This window comes from Pagrus pagrus (assembly GCF_965226575.1).
Source record: "Pagrus pagrus genome assembly, chromosome: 16".
Taxonomy (NCBI): Eukaryota; Metazoa; Chordata; class Actinopteri; order Spariformes; family Sparidae; genus Pagrus; species Pagrus pagrus.
Window position 1 is genome coordinate 8,537,704 of NC_140200.1, and position 16,758 is coordinate 8,554,461.

General features: G+C 41.7%; 2 protein-coding genes across 5 annotated transcripts; one reads left to right on the forward strand and one right to left on the reverse strand.

Annotated features, from left to right (window-relative positions):
- The first annotated feature begins 589 nt into the window (after positions 1 to 589).
- slc2a12 (solute carrier family 2 member 12) lies at positions 590 to 8,918 on the forward strand. Its single transcript, XM_084377799.1, has 6 exons — positions 590 to 671; positions 2,234 to 2,351; positions 4,984 to 6,279; positions 6,698 to 6,820; positions 7,234 to 7,366; positions 7,463 to 8,918. The coding sequence occupies exons 2-6, from the start codon at positions 2,258 to 2,260 to the stop codon at positions 7,473 to 7,475; spliced, it is 1,659 nt and encodes a 552-aa protein (XP_084233925.1). The 5' UTR covers positions 590 to 671; positions 2,234 to 2,257; the 3' UTR covers positions 7,476 to 8,918.
- tbpl1 (TBP-like 1) lies at positions 8,712 to 14,412 on the reverse strand. Of its 4 annotated transcripts, none has more exons than XM_084377802.1 (8): positions 14,327 to 14,412; positions 13,507 to 13,586; positions 12,972 to 13,215; positions 12,791 to 12,873; positions 12,274 to 12,337; positions 11,473 to 11,576; positions 10,877 to 10,971; positions 8,712 to 10,469 (listed from the first exon to the last, which is right to left on the reverse strand). In XM_084377802.1, the coding sequence occupies exons 3-8, from the start codon at positions 13,104 to 13,106 to the stop codon at positions 10,393 to 10,395; spliced, it is 558 nt and encodes a 185-aa protein (XP_084233928.1). In that variant the 5' UTR covers positions 13,107 to 13,215; positions 13,507 to 13,586; positions 14,327 to 14,412; the 3' UTR covers positions 8,712 to 10,392. The 4 variants fall into 4 exon arrangements, with proteins under 4 accessions (XP_084233928.1, XP_084233926.1, XP_084233927.1 ...); XM_084377800.1 differs by having other exon boundaries at positions 14,255 to 14,383; XM_084377801.1 differs by lacking the exon at positions 14,327 to 14,412 and adding an exon at positions 13,715 to 13,841.
- Between the last annotated feature and the right edge of the window lie 2,346 nt (positions 14,413 to 16,758).

A 16,758-nucleotide genomic window follows, 5' to 3' on the forward strand; every position in this document is an offset into this window, starting at 1 on the left:
GCGTGTGGACATCTAAATACATCTCAGGAAAAAGTAGGACAGGCACAAACAAACAGAGGGTTTCAGGCACACAAGGCTACATTCTGTCATCTGTGAGGCAGCAGGGCAGGTGTGTGACAGCCTCGTCCCGTTGCACTCCTAGAAATGGGACATCGGACCCGAGCAAAACAGCATGCGGCCTCCCTATTTGTTGTTACATGCAGTATGAGAGAAAGAGCATTATTGATACAGGTGTGTTTTTATTGCTGGTGATTACTTTATAGCGATGAAATTAACCTCGTAATAACCTATTTGTAAGCTGAAAGACGAACAAAACAGTGGCGAGAAAAGACAAGATCGTTAATAAATCTTTATGCTGGAGCGAAATAGAGACAATCAGCCCTCAGGAGGGTTTTGTTTCACTATTAATTCACTACTTTACAGACACTACCTGATAAACACGTCTGGGCCAATAGGATTTCGCGTTGGGCGTTCTAAAGCAGAACTCGCGTTTCCCATTGGTGGTCTGGGGCAGACGTGGGCGGGGCTTACGCAGCGCTTTACCAAAACAAGTTGAGTGCTTGCACCGACACGAGCCGCAGCGGTGAGGAGAAAGTGGAGAAGAAGAAGAAGGTGAATGGGCCGACAGACACGAAAGTAAGCTGACGACAGAGACACGGCTGGGGCGGCAGGTAGGTTGTTTAGACAAATTAAAATACTTGTTGACTGAAAGCTTAATTTTGTAGAGGACAAGCCCACTCTGGAAGACATTGTGTGAAAGCAAGCTGCTAACTTTTTTTTTTTTTTTTAACTTTTGCCAGCTGTCCCTTGGTGGTCTCTGCTTTCATTTTAGCTCAAGCCGCTGACTGTCAGGGGACAGAAAAACAGAAAACACACACAAATGGAAGTTGTCTTAAGTTGTTACATACAACTTATATTAATAATGTCACATCCCCAACCATTCCATATGCCAAAGACAGGTTTTCAAAATAGGTTTCCTCAACATCTCTGTGTCACAGAGCTAGCTGCAGATGTCCACTGTGAGCTTCACACAGCTGGTATTTATGACACAGCTCTCCATTTGCAAGCCTGTTTGTATCCAAGGACAACAAAAGGCATCACTTGGTGCAAGTTTCACCCAGGACTGCTGATATAAGGAAAAGGTCTGATAATCGTTGTAGTCTCACCCTTTTATTCTGCACCAGGATTTGTTTAGACTGTATTTTGAAGAAAGTTAAACATGCCTTGCCTTTTCGATCTGGTGGTTAGTCTTAAGTTTTGTGTATAAGGCCATTATATGCCATTATATGGACTGATTAGGCCTGATTTTGTGAATCAAAGGTGAGCAGCACACTGTGTCCTCCTGATGTTCCTTTATTCTCAGTCTGGAGACATGCACACTGCGCGAGTATAACTCAAAACCTTTTCCACTGGTAGGGCCAAGTATGAAACCTAAATACGTTTTTTTTGCATAGATTAAAATGTGTTCATAGTGCCAAGTTTCGAAGGTTGTCATGTACTGAGAGCTGGCACCAAAAGTCTGGTTGACTTGTTATGATCATATCATGATTTAAAACCACATTTTTGCAGATTTTGCACCTTTTTCAGGCAAAGATCTTGCATCGGTGCTTGCGTCAACACATCGGTCAGCATAGTATTGGATGTGGAATTTGGGCGTCGATACCAAAACTCCCCAAAAGTCATGCAAAACATGCAGAAAAATCTGCTAAGCCAGCCTTAATGGTGTTTATGTCATTCTAATGGGATATTTATTCTCGGCAATGAACGTGCTGCCTGGTTAGGAAGCTGTGGCACTCCTTGAATTTGTCATCTTTCTTTGTGAAATGAAGCCACGCTTTTTACATTATTTCTTCGTCTCTACCATGACTCCTTGTTGCAAGACTACAGCAGCGTAGAAGCACGAGTTTGACGTTTTTGCATTGATAAAAGTACTTGATAACCTTGGACGCATGTGATTACAATGGATCAGACCACTTGAAACTGGCTCTCAGTGGTTCCAATTCTCGATTCCCATCTACTGAGGTATTCCCTGTGCCTTTGTTTATGTCTCAGCGAAGAATTTCAGCATCAGGTGTGTCTATAGGTGTGATCATGTGATCTTGCAAATCCATCTTACCGACCAACTGGCTCCATTGGTTGGCAGAGCTCTTCTACTGGATATCTGATCGGTTGAAGTTAGCGCATGCATGGCGTTTCTTTGATTTAATGTGTTGGTTTGTTTCTGTTTTAACAGGTCTACTGTTAGAGGTGGTTGAAGATGGACCCCAACAGTGAGACCAGGAAGATGACCTCTTACCTCACAGACAACTCATCCTGTGAGACCCAGAAACTGGCCCCTCCTAGAGGCCCAGGTACGCAGAAACCAGTAGAATATTTGAATGTGAATACAAGTCTAATCCATAGATGTGTACATGTTTTGTTTAAAGCCTACTTAGGACTTAATATAGATGTTTGGTGAGGGTGTGTTTGATTGATTCAGGTGCAAACAGGCTCCTGCAGCTTACATTCCCTGGCCTCCACCACTGAGCCTCCATAAACACTTAAGTCATACATAAAACTTGATTATACTGGAAATCAATATTTCTTAAACGCTAAACTCTTCCAAGAAGCAGTTTAATTGAGTTATCTAGATAACTGTCTGAGTAAATCATCTGGAACTTGGACTGAAGTTAAAAGTCCCGCTCTGCAGAAAAGTTTTTGAGATAACTCAGTAAACCTGCTTCTTGGAACACGTGTACGAGATTCTCAGAATGTGTGACGATTCAGCGAAAAATAAAAAATGCAGCTTGTTGCACGTTAAAATGTTCCACATCGAAAACTTCTTCAACACTGATTAACACTGATGACGAAGCCAAAAGTTGTTTATGACTCTTTGTCCCAGGTCACTTTGATCATGATGGCGTGACACACAAAAAAACATTTGGTTCGTTAACCAGTTACCTTTCCAACATCATGTCGGTATGACCTTAGACTTTATTCATATTGTAAATTGGTATAGCAATAACCTGATGAGTCATGGAAAACCAAACAATATAATAATCAATATAATCAATAGCAAAATCCCCACCCATGGGGATTGCGGTGTTTGTGTACTTTAAGGTACACCATCACATGCACTGAAATAGTGCAGAGATCAGCTGTAAAATGTGTTGAGAATGTTGGTGTATGAATATCCAGACTTATAGCTAAGAAGGAAAGAGTAGAGTAGTGATCCACATAGTAAAGTAAATTAATAAAAAAACTCATAGTATTATGAGCTTAGGTATCAGAAATGGTATCAGGAGTGAAAAGGAGGATGGGTTCAGTCGTAACATAAGTTAAAAATGTTGTATTATACCAGTCATTTTGAATGTTTCAGGAGGAAACCAGCAAGTGGTACCCAGTGGCTATAAAACTTACCCAAAAGAGATTACAGTCTAACATATGAAATGTTGGATAATGTCAGTGATAGTAAGGATTGAGAGGGGGTGTGATCCTATAGGACCCTGCAGTTTGCAGCTGCGTCTCTGTTTTTCTTGCATGTTGCGCCATGATAATTAAATTAGACCAATAAGAAAAAGCAAGCATGGTTATATGGACTATTGTATGTGGGCGTCTGACTTTACAACCCATTATAAAAAAAAAAAGCACTCTGTAGATTTAAATAATAACAATAATTCCCTTACAGTGTCCTTTTATTCAAAGCTGCACAAGTCACAAAAGATATCAAGTATCATAAATGACCAGGTTTATGACTTCTCATACAAATATCTTTTTTTAAATGAATATGTTTGAGAAATACACACAGTATGCAAATACTGTCGATGTCTACGTGCTAAACTCATCGGTTTTCTGTTTGTTCCTTTCCTATCTGTGTGCTTGTAATGATAATCTATGTCTGTTAGCTCATACAAGACGACGCATGTAGGCTTAAACACCTCTTACATGCATGCACACACACACACACACACACGCACACAATGGCTTACTAGATTGCTTCAGCATTCTTCTTTTGAACTTCCGACCTCTAATTCCACACAGTCAGCGCTGTTAAGGCAACTTCATGATTGGGGAAAACCTACAGGGAGAAAGGCTGTGGTCCTGCCAGAAGTAATGGTACACAGTTGTATAAAATATTATTTATTTGTTATTATTGTGATTAATTGATGCCACCTGGCCTTTAAGCAGGTTCTCCCCTCTGGCATCAAGCTGTCAGTGACAACCTTTTTGCTCCCAATGTGGAATGTGTAATGGTATGTCCACATGTGCTCGTGTTGTATCAACTACTTCCTGCTTTTTGCTCCAAGCCGACTAGGTGACCCACATCCAAACATAGAACAAAGTTGATTTTGTATCTCATTAAATATTATTCTGGTATGAGCTCTTCTGATGGGTGATTTTGTTGCTCTTTTCACTGTAGCCCATTTCCTTGGCTGAAGGGTTGTTACTTTAGTTTCTGCACTACGACGTGCTCGTTAACCAGTCAGACTCTACTTTTGTGTGATCCCCTCCAAGAAGATCGTACTGTAGGGTCAGCTACATAACATGTTAAACTCTACTGGATCTGACAGAGGTTTGGTGTCTTGCCCTTTAACACCTTACATTCGCCTGCTGACATCGCTGCTTCAACCTGATCATCTTCGTCATGACTTTCTTACTGTTCCAAAAAAAAAAAACCACAACACAATTTGTATCTTTTTAATCAGATCACCTGAGGCTAATATGAAACTTTTACTCAGGTAAATAAAAGTCTTAAGGTGTGTCAGGCAGGAAGACAGTGTCGTCAACCTCATAATTTCTAACTGACATCACCTGTGTGAGTGTTGGCGGGTGCAAGGGCTCCAAAAGCTGTGTGAGGGATGGCACACCCTTTATGAAATCATTTTACTAGGGGTCATGTGTGTGTGGCCAATTTAATGTAATTTCTAACTCTTAGGTTTAATATGTACGTATGTATGTATGTGTACGTTTGTATATTTAATGTGTTTCTTTTCCTCTCTTCAGGCTGCAGCTGGCTGGTGGCGGTGGCGGCTGTAGCGGCCTCTCTGAGTGGCCTGATGCTGGGCTATGAAATGGGCCTGACCTCTGGCGTCCTGCTGCAGCTGCGGGGCCTCCTCTCCCTCTCCTGCCGGGAACAGGAATGGCTGGTCAGCTCCCAATTATTCGGCTCTCTGCTCATCTGCCTGGCCGGAGGTCCCATTCTGGATCGCTACGGCCGCCGCTGCTCTTTGCTCCTGAGCGGCGCCCTGGTGGTCGGAGGGACCATCTTGCACATCGCCATCACCTCGTTTATTGCACTCACACTGGGCCGGGTGATAGTCGGCATGGGGACGGCTCTGTCGGGGACCGCGGCGTGTCTGTACATTGCGGAGATCTCCCCGAGGGAGAGGAGGGGTCTGCTGGTGACGCTGTACGAGCTGATGCTGGTTGTGGGTGTAATGCTGGGATTCAGCTGTAGTTACGCCTTCGCTACTGTGCCTCATGGCTGGGCGTATACATTTGGACTAGTAATCCCTCCGGCGCTGCTGCAGTTCAGCGTAGTCCTGTTCCTCCCACTCAGTCCACGCTTCCTGGTTGCACAGGGCAAAGTGGAGCAGGCCAGAACAGTGCTGGCCAGAATGAGAGGTGGAGTTGAGGAACATGTGGAGGTGGAACTCAGAGATATCCAGGGGGGACTTAAAGAGGAATCAGAGCATAGTTTCTCTGAGTTATTCAGCAACAAGGCTAACTTACGTTCTAGGCTGCTAACAGGCGTGGCCTTAGTGTTCCTCCAGCAGGCCACTGGTCAGCCCAACATCCTCTCCTACGCTTCACCTCTTCTCCGCAGTGTCGGCTTCAACAGCGACGCCGCAGCAACCTTGGCCTCCACGGGGTTCGGAGTAGTCAAAGTAGTCGCCACCATCCCAGCCGTGTTGCTGGTCGACCGCGTGGGACCCAAGAGCTTTTTGTGCGTGGGTGCTGTTGCCATGGGAATGTCGCTAGTTGCGCTCGGTGCACTGACGCTGCAAAGCCACACGCACCTCAGCAGCCTGTGCAAAAGTCAGACTATACCAAACCACACACTTACGCCGTGGGATTTAAACAGAACCACTATAGACTTTAACGAGAGTGAAACTTTTTCTACTCACCTCCCCAGCCAGTGGAACCGTGAGGAGGCACTGGGGACTAACAGAGAGGACGATGGGACGGGGGAATCAGGAGGAGGAACGACTAACATAGAAGTGTCTTCCACATTGAAGCTGGCATCGTTGATCAGCTTGCTGGTGTTTGTGGCTGCCTTCTCCATTAGCCTCGGGCCAAGTATGCACACATACATCCACTCCCTTTGCACACACACGTGAACACACGAAAAGACGGTACATGCTGGCATATTTTTACCTCAGGAAACCCGCAGGCATCTTAATACAAAATACTTAATTACAAAATATATAATATATAATAAAATATCGACTAATTGTTGCAGCTTTACATAGAGGATATAATACATAGCCACTGATGTGTTGGTTTATTTTTTGTGCCAATGGTTGCAGTTTGCAACACGTTTTACTGTGAAGTACAAAGTACAACACTGGTTATCATACAGTTACTTGGCTCAAGTAAAGTATAGATTGAAATGCTCCAGTTTCTTCAGATAAGGCAATGAAACCCTGAAGCTTCAGACCTGAAGCATTGCCACTCATCTCATTGTATGTGTGTCTTTGTTTTCTTCTCTTTCCAGTGGTGTATGTGGTTCTCAGCGAGATCTTTCCAATGGGGATCAGAGGCAGGGCCGTGTCTGTGGTGTCGGCTGTAAACTGGGCCACTAACCTGCTCATCTCCATGACCTTCCTCACAATTACAGGTGTGTCATTGGCGATTAGCTGTAGGTTCAAGCTAATTGCGGCTGAGCTATAATATTGCAAGCAATAATTACAGGAAAGCAAACATTTAAACTACAACAAAGCTCTATGCGTTTCACTTTGTATTTTTTACCTTTTGCCCGGAGACAGATGAATGTACGTAATGTTTGTGACAACCAGAAAACTCCAGACTGGTCAACAGGTTTCATGCTAAACACGTTCAACCTGTTTACTTCCTGAAAAAAGAGGTTATCATCTTGTTTCTTCTACTGGTCACTCATTGTTTTGGATTACAAGAATGTAGTACATCTAAACTTCATCACAACAACTATAGCAGAGCAAGTAGACGAAACACAGGTGTGCTGACTGAGGTTGTGCAGAAGTAAGATGCATATCTTTGCCGTTGTTCCTCTAGAAAAGATCGGTGTTCCCAATGTGATGTTCCTCTATGCTGCCATGAGCTTTGTTCTACTGGTGTTTGTCGTCCTCCGTATCCCCGAGACCAAAGGCCGCACACTGGAGGAGATATCAAAAGAACTGGCCAAGAAGTGAGTGGCAGCTTACACGTTAACTAAATGTCATTAATTGATTGATTTGTGAAATTGTTTACTGTATCTTCCGTCTCTCCTTTCTCTGCTTTACAGGGAAACATTTTGAGGCGAGGCTCTGTGGACAGGTTCAGCCTCGGGAGCGTCTGATCATCAGCAGCACGTCCACAGGGTTTCCAGGAAACATCTGACTCTTTTAACAGACCTGTTTAACAACTGTTCACCTCACCTGACGGAGAATCAAGAGCAAGCATGCAGAAGGACAATATGTTAGAACTGTTGAAAGTTTGGGGTACAGCTGGTACATCTCACCCACATCGGTACATCCCTGCAGTTCCAGCTGGTTCCTATGATTATGTCTCAGTCATACAGGTCCTTTAAGCTAAAGACTGCAGGGAAGGTGGAAATTATACATGCAGTGAGGAATTATATCACGGATTCATGATTTTGCTCGGATGAGGACAGCACAGGGTTCGCTCTTGCTTGCGGAAGTGCAGTAAAAAAATGGTCAACAATCGGGATTAAATATGCTGTTATATAAAATAATATATATGATATTTATTTAATTCCTTACTTCCTTTACCTCTTCTATGTTTAAGAATACAGCTCTAATAACTTTCCCTTAAAGGTCCCATTATGTAGAAAGCAAGATTTCCATGTCTTTTTGATTCTGAAGCAGGTCAGTGTGCTGTATAAATACTGTGAAAGTGTCAAAAAGCTCAATCCACGTGACGAGGCGTAAGGACTTTTGTAAAATTGTGATGTCACAGCTATACAATGGGCGGTGCCTGCTCAGGCCTGTGAGAGCTGACCAATCAGAGCAGATTGGATTTTTCAGCTGGGAGGCCTTAAAGAGACAGACGCTAAAATGGAGCGTCCAAACAGAGGGAGAAGATGAGAACATTTGACTCCCAGAAATAATTGACGTTTCACCAACTATATTAAGAGTGCTGAAACTGTACAACAGATTTTTATTCTGACCTGATGTTGTTATGAACGTTTACAAGTCTCTTTTATATCAAGGTGGGGAAATCGAAAGAGGTACTAAAAAAATCCGACACTAATCACCTCATATGTCTGTATATGTGATTTTTTGGTTCTTTGCTGGATTGCAAATGAGTTCCTAAAACATTATTTCTATGCTGCTCCCTGTCATATGTTATGTCATAACACTAAAACGGCTGAAACCAGTTATACAGGGGCACACTAATCTGTTTTGAGTGGATGATCACAGTAGGAAGAGCCAAGAGTTTCCTCCTCTGCATTTTATGGGGACAAGCAATGAAGAAAATGATAAAGAGCAAAAATTCCTAAACTCGTCTGGTCTAGTGGGAATATCAGATCATTTTTGAGTGTTTTTTTTTTTTTTTTTCAGTGATGCCAAAATTGTACCTAGTTGAATGTTGAATCTTTTACTGCACGACAGAATGACATGTGTGGACCTGTTCACTGTTAAAATTGCATATTTTAAAACCTGTTATATGGAGAAATGTATCTGCAAACTCACACAGACAATCTGAATGATGTGTAAAACGTGAAAGTGTAAAAAACACACATAAGTCCTGTAGTGGCCTTTTTTTTTTATCATTAACCTTTATTTTTATACAAAATACAAAAATTCGGAACAAGTTTCACAAATCTTCAGTGACACTGAGTCCATCCCACGTACTTTAGACATGTCAAAGTTTAACATCTTCTCCATCAGATGCCTTGATTATATACATACATATACATTACCTCTCAGTGGGGTTTTTCCATTCCTGTTTAAAAACACTTAACATCTCACTTTTGTTTGCTTCATTAAGAGGATGGTATTCTACAAAGGTTTTTTTTTTTTAGACAATTCAGGTACTGGCTGATGCTGTAAGCTGAGCCTCTTTGAACACTGTTGCTTCAAAAACTCACATGAATGTGATGTGTGGCAAGGCCAAACTTACTGCCACACAACTGTGAGTGGTTTCTTTTGTAAATCTGAGTTACGGTCAATTTTCTCAGTTTCTATTACTTTGTAGGACGTTTCAAGTCCAGTCGTGGACGGTTTTGATAACTTTTTATTCCCTTGCCTGCTTAAAATCTTATTTTGTCATGCCCTTTCTCAGTACTACTATGGCCTGGGACCAAACGGTAGTTGTGTGGGGTGAAAGCAAATGAGGGGTGTATGACCCAACAACATGTTAAAAATAAAATATACCTCAACCCTTTAAGTTTTCACAACGTCACAATTATTAGCAGATTAAGAAATAAAATCACAAACGTGTGTGCGTTCTGATCCAGTGACACAGTGGGGAAACAAGAACAAGTTCTTACTGAACTGAACCAAACGAAACAAGAAAATGTGAGATAACAACAGATCAGACTAAATCAGATTAATGCATATTGTGAGCAATTATGTGTTTCTGCGTATGGACCTGCTCTTCGTGCACATGTGTAACATACTGACAGTCCAGACTCAGCCTGTGGTTTGACTGCTGTTTTTCTCTTGAGGCAAAACTATTGATGAAACAATGGACGCCTTGCGTTAACGCGTGAACAGAAGAGCTGTGGACGGAGATTCTTCGAGAGAAAAGCAGCAAACGGACGACTTGTGAACAGAGTAGGGTTAAAAGGTGAGGATTCTCAGTGTTACCTACTGACTATTCGCGATGGTCACCATTGTTAGGTGTCAAAATAGTTAGGATTGCTGACAACTGGTCTTTGAGCGTCCATGCAGTAACACCCAGAGCAAATAAAAAGCAAATAACTTCCACCCCTTTCAGTGGCAGTCAGGTTATGAGAAGCAGTTTCTGCTGAAGTTTGGAAGACATACTTGCAAGTTTAGGCTGTTAAAATCACAAGAGCCGAACAATCCACAACAACAATGACATTTTGTGAGAGGGAAGTTTTAAGACCCCGACTGGGGAATGTTTTAAAAATCCAGGTGACATCCAGTCCGTTGATCTTGTTAGAAGTCTGTGGCTGTTGCCACATAATAATAAAATCCAAGGATAAGGTGCTTCCTCGCTTGTAACAAATACATCAGTTGGGACTTAGCGGGGCTTCTGACACTCGAACAGTAGTGGATAGACTTGCTCAACAGCTGTGGCAACGTTCTGCACATTTGGTCCTGAATGAAGGGTTCGGGGCGAGTGGGGGGTGGGGCGAGGACACAAGAACACATTTTGAGTACAATGAAAATAACAGAAGAAGAAATAAACCCTTTATACAGACTTAAAGAGTATAGAAGATGCTGTTAAACAAAAATGAGGGGAGCCGAGTAATTTATTCTGTGTTTAACTGCAGCCTGATGCATGACTTAACATACTAACAGGGCATATTTCAGTCAGAGTAAAATTCCTTGAGGAATTGGGTTATTTACAAACAGCTTTTCTGGTTGTTACAGACTATAAAAGTGCATTGCAATGTGACCTCAATCCCTTAAGCTGCTGTGCTGCTGTGCCCTCCAGCTGTATGTAAAGGAGGGTGGAGAGACACACACAAGTAGGGTGTGTGTGTGTATAGACGTGCACGTACCTGTAACTGTGATGCTGCCAGTAGAGAACACCTGTATAGTAGCTTTGATATTTTTGATCCTGTACGTGACAGCAGGATGGAGCTCTGGTTCATAACTGACAAACACACAAACACACAAACACACGGTTAAGTATCACACCCTATAGGCTCTTTATTTTACAGGACGCTGCATGCCAGCACACCATATGTTGTCATATAAACATGTGAATCAGAGGCCGACTACACCAACGCACACACCAACACCTGTGTGCCTGCTTATGACGATAGAGCCAAATGGACTCTAAAGCGCTGACCAGCAATCCCACCACTAGAGGTCATCCTGACATTGCAAATGCTGAACAGCTACAAATGAAGTAAGTGTAACAGCTAAAAATAATAACAATTGATAATTACAGGTAGTGATGACAGTCATCTGTGTTTTTTCCCCACAAAATATAACTGAAAACTAATAAAACAAAATGAGTATACTAACATAACTGAATCTAGACTGACATTTGAGGGGTCAGTTCTGCTACAAGAGGAAGTATTGATCAGACAGGTGTGGATGCTCATGACAGTGATGTGTATTAGTGTGATGGTGCACGGTGCTGTATTACCTGGCAATGGGTCGGTTTTTCTTAGTAAAGTCTATAAGGCGGATTGCAAACGGCATGGAGCACACTGCCAGCACATTCACAACTTTGAAGGCTGAAAACCTCACCTAAACAGACAAGACACACGTGAATGGATTTATACTTTCATATTTTTGCATTAAACAAGAACCCTTTTCTTTAAACCTTTTAGTGTTGACGAGTTTATCTATAGGTTATCCTTAATTTTACTCCCCAGTTATTGCAGATATAGTGGACACCCAACCTAATACAAACACAAGACAGCAGCCTCTTGAATTGCAGATCTATTAAACATCAGGTTCAACCTGCAGGTTTGTCCTGTTTGCACTCTTATGTTTTGTTTATGAGTCATGAGACATGATCTTGTACTCGGTCTAATGAAGCATAAACTTTTTTTTTTGTTAATGAAAGAACTACTTTAAGGCCTGGGCCTCCTGTGCACAAATGGGCTCTTATTATGCTAACCTTCAGGCATATTACTTAAAATCGACTGTCACACCACAAGCTTGCTTACATTTCTATTAATTGAGTCAGTATTTAAAGATTAGTACGATTATTTTTTTTAAAGTTTTGAGATATAATGAAATGTGATTTTGTTGCATGAAACTCAAAATTGTTTGTGAAAAACTGTGAAAAAGACTTTGCATTTGCAGGCACCGCCTAAGCATTATCTTGACAATCTGTAATGTGATACTAACGGATATTATGATAAACTCTATATTTGCATAACAAAAACCCGGTACCTGCTATAATATCGTTAACCAAGAGCTGCATGATTAATCTCACCTTGAAGCCGAGCTTCTGCAGCACACGTGCTAACCTGCGAGCACCCAGCTTTGCCTCATCCTCACTGAACAAAAGAGGAGAGCAGGAGTGAGCAGCAGCATGACAGCAGTATATATACTGTATGGTTTGGCAAGCAGGAGATTAAACACACAAACAGCAACTGGCAGGTTCAGGGCACCGACAATCTAAGTCATCACCGTGCTGGCTGATTTGCTAGAAATGATAATGACTTGCTCTAATGTCAGTATTGTATCCATGACAGGTGAGACAAATGATAGCGCCTCTGAATTATTGGCAGTTAATGGGGGGGTATTGCTAAAACATTCAGCCTGGGCCAACATCACTGCACCAACAATACAGAGGCAGGACAGCCAAGGCCATCAGCAGCCAACATTTCTCTCACCACAGAAAATGAATGGCCCTTTGGCAACCGGCAACTCCATTTGTTATGTGTAGTTGCAGTTGTGTTTTATGTCTGCCTGTCGGCTGGTGGTCAGTGCGAGTTTCATGTGTTTACCTTGTTGCTCCAGTGCAGATGATTTTCCCTGAGGACCAGATTGAGGCTGTTATCTTGGGCTTACGAAGCTTCATCAGAACTTTCTAAAGAAAAGTCACAAAAAGAAAATGTAGTTGAAATTTGACCTAATGCAGTAAACCTGTACAAATGAATCCTCACTGACAGTCTGCGACTTCCTTACCCCTACTTCTGGCTTATAGATGACATTGATTCCCTCTAAGGCGATAGTGCGCAGGTTGAGGTGGCACCGGGTCCTGAAGGTCGCCACCACATTGGTGATGATGATATCGAGTGCCTCGTCATTGCTGGAATCCATGAGGAAGTGTGCGGTGCAGCAAGAGGACCACAAGGGGTTTCTCCTCACACATTTATCACCGACACCCTCATCACTACCATTTCACGGACGGACAAAGAGACGACACGAGCTGGAAGGGAAAAAAGGTCAATTTATTACTATTTTAGGTGCTAGAAATGATAGATCTCAGTTGATGACATAGAATTTTATTAAGTTTTCAACACTGTAATGTAATGCTTTGCCTTTACCTTTTTTTAATGTTATTATTTGCCAAAAGTATCTGTTTTGATTGTTTTAAAGAGTCACATTAGCTAACAGCCTGCACATACAGTACAACCAGCTAGCACTCAGAGGCTATCTCTATGTGTAAATGCAGCTCTTACACGTGAATAAAACGCAGGTAGGGGGTTTAAATTGTCACCTTAGCTGCAGCACCAGTTCATCTAGTTCCCTTCTACTTGAGATATGAACTGTGACCCAAAACACGAATCAGACAGGCATCTGCAAGACATTACAGGAATCATTTAAACAGCTGATCTCTAGACACAATTTAATTATTAACGTTAGCTTACGCGCTAATAACACAGCCTGATATGTTAGCTAATTTCTGCTGATATTAGCTAAATTACCTATCGGGATTAAGGAAATTAGTATATTGGAGGCTAACGCGACATATGATGCATTCAAGTCGCTGTAGTTTTATCTCAAATGTAAGGTTCATTGGCGCTACAGCTCATGCATCACTCGCCCCAGTGTTGTGTTGCATAGTAACGCAACTGATACGCTTGTTTCAGGAAATGATGCTAGCTAATCTTGCCAGCCTAGCAAGCCGGCTGTCAACTATCCACCGAAAACTAATTCGGCATTAAATGCACGAGCTAACGTGCTGTTGTGGGGAAAATCCCACTGAAATAAGAGACTAAAAACCCCGTTAAACGACACCTCACCCACTACTGCACAGCTAATGTTGGGAATAAAGCTAGCCGTTAGCTAGCAACAAAGAAAAGTGCAGCGGCAGTAATGAATGAAAAGTTGTTAGCTAAGCTAGCTAGCAGGCTAGCTGTCTAAACGTTACACTGAGGACGATGTAGTCCCGCTGTTTCCTGTCGGGTTTACGTGTTAATGGAAAATGTGTGCGTCTGAAATATTTGCTTCAATTCTTCAGCTACCTCTTCTGCAAGCTCGGCGCTATAACCCCAGTACACAACAATCCAGTCAACGGTAAAAATTTGTGGACAGACCCCTTCCTCCGCAGACAACTGACCAGCAAGTAACCCGACATCCGCTTTCAGCTTTCACAATAAAACAACGTGACCTAGTGAACTTCAAAATGACTTTGACTTCCGGTTACAACTTTCAAAATACAACTACAAAAATAAAACCTTTTTTTTTTCTCATTTAAAATAACAAACAGTTTTCACACTACAAGAAGAAAATACATTGAGTTTAGCATTGGACATTTGAAATAGCCAATCACAGGTGCAAGCTGTGAACAAATAAGAGAAGTTAAATGGACATACATCTATTTAAAAGTATATTTATAATCTATAAAACAGCAAACCCAGAAAATAAGGGTAGAAAAATATTAGCAAATATATCAAGTTAGGATTAAGTAGCTATTCATTAGAGTTTTATGCAGAAAATAAGATATACAAGTCCAACAATTTTACCCATGTTTTGCAGTCAAGTAAAGAAAAACTTTCTGCAGAGAAATTAGGAATATTCACCCTTCAGTGGTCAGTCTTTAAGGACTGCAGTCTTTTTGTCATCATTCCGAAATGTCAATGTTGCGTTTGGTAAAATCCTCATAAAGGGATAAGCCATTTCCTAAAATGATGCAAGAGCTATCAATATCTGCAAATGTAGTAAAGAAGGATAGATTTTATCCAAATAATTGAAGTGGGATTGATCAAAAGCCATAACCTCAAATATCATCAATGCAGGACTTTGTTCCTTCTTTAAAAAAGTGAAGTGGTCCAAATTACATTTAAATGCATTAAAGTCTGTGTATTTTCTTTAATAACAGAGTTACACTGAATAGCAGAGGAAGATTATATGCTTATTATGTGATGAAACACAACCTTTATTGTCAAAGAGCTGCTTTCACAGACTGACTTGCACAGCAGCCAGTAACTTGGTCTAAAGTTTGCATCTTGCGCCGCCTTGTGGACAATAAGGGTTGTTTTGTTGGGGAAAAAACATAAATTTGACATAATTTAAAGTAAAAAAAGCTCAAGTATTCTGCACAGTGTCCTGCAGAATGAGCTCAATGACATAAAAAAAACATGTTATCAATGCATTTTTAGTCATTAAAAGTTATAATTTGCAAATCCAAGTAAGGGTTAAAATGCTCATTGACTTTAGCCAAATTCTGCGTCCAGATTGTCTTTGTAATCATCCACGTCTGCCAATATTACACTTAACAGGCTTATGTTAACACCATTTCCAGATAACAATGTGTAACCTTTTTCAGTGTTTATGGTGTATTGACATTAAAGCTATGTGGATTAAAACATCTCGGAGGAAAATGAGCACATCTGGTCGGTAAATGCTCCTCAGGGAAATCTGGACAGGCTACAGAAGAGGAGAAGGAGTAAAGTTTGGAGGCGGCCGGGAATGTTTGTGTTATCAATGAGAGAATTCGCAGCCGCTCCCGTGGCTCATGAATGAATTCAGTGAATGGATGCTGTCGTGAGGTTTCTGTGCACATCCTGCACTGATTGTGACCTTTAGGCAGATTGATCTTAAGTCTATGAGGTTTTGTGTTGGCTTGTACTTTCTCTTGAACTCATCTGACTCCCTCAGCTGTGTGCAACTCTGCACAAAGCTGCATGAACATTGAACTGATAAGAATGACATCCAATCTTTATGAGATAAAGATGCTTATAAACTAAACACAGATTCGAATGTGTGTGAGTCCGTGCGCACACTCATGTGTATTTGTTTATGCGTCTTGGCATCCATGACTTATTGCTTGCTTATGCACATTTGTGCATTGTGTCCTGTAACCCAGCTAGTCTGCTCAAACCAATGCAAACACTTCTCCCGCCTGGCCTGCGTCCAAACAAAACAGAAAAATATCTTCTTTATGATTCAGCCTTGTTGTTATTGTCCTTCCTCCCTGGTTACCAAATTGTCTCTTTCCCCCTCTCGTTTAATTCTCCCGGTGAAATATAGCCCTGTGATTCACATCCATTCTGCACAAGAGCCTTGTTCAGATGTCCCAAGATGTTTACTATAAAGGGTTTAGATTTAGAGCAGGTTAGGAAAGTCAGGCCCGCTAGCATCCGTGGTTGGTGTGCGTGTGTTTGTGTGTGCTGTGAGACGGCTGACGCAGGGCGCAGGAGTATGTTTACAGTTTGTTGGGGCTGCACATCACTGGGGCAGTCTCTTCCCTGGGGAACAATGCTCCTATTCTCATTAGGTCATAAGATGCAGCATGTAAACACACAGATGTGAGCACTTATGGCTTAATAGATGCAGAAATGTCTAAGAATAAATAGACAGTCCATCACTGTAACTACTCTGTGTGTGTGTGTGTGTGTGTGTGTGCGTGTGCGTGTGTGTGTGTGTGTGTGTCAAAGAGAGAGTGACCGAGAGAAAGTGAGAGATAAATCATTTTTTTCATGTTTCTGGGAACATTTGCGTTTGTGTGCATAAGTTCATGTGTTCA

Bases quoted from the DNA above. Each gene is read 5' to 3' on its own strand.
- tbpl1 (XM_084377802.1), bottom strand. From the start codon at position 13,106: ATGGATTCCAGCAATGACGAGGCACTCGATATCATCATCACCAATGTG. The intron at 12,338-12,790 runs GTAAACACATGA...TCTTTTGTTCAG, and splicing joins ATCTGCACTGGAGCAACAAG to TGAGGATGAGGCAAAGCTGG. The intron at 10,972-11,472 runs GTAATACAGCAC...TGTGTTTGTCAG, and splicing joins AAAAACCGACCCATTGCCAG to TTATGAACCAGAGCTCCATC.
- slc2a12 (XM_084377799.1), top strand. From the start codon at position 2,258: ATGGACCCCAACAGTGAGACCAGGAAGATGACCTCTTACCTCACAGAC. The intron at 6,280-6,697 runs GTATGCACACAT...TTCTCTTTCCAG, and splicing joins CTCCATTAGCCTCGGGCCAA to TGGTGTATGTGGTTCTCAGC. The intron at 6,821-7,233 runs GTGTGTCATTGG...TTGTTCCTCTAG, and splicing joins GACCTTCCTCACAATTACAG to AAAAGATCGGTGTTCCCAAT.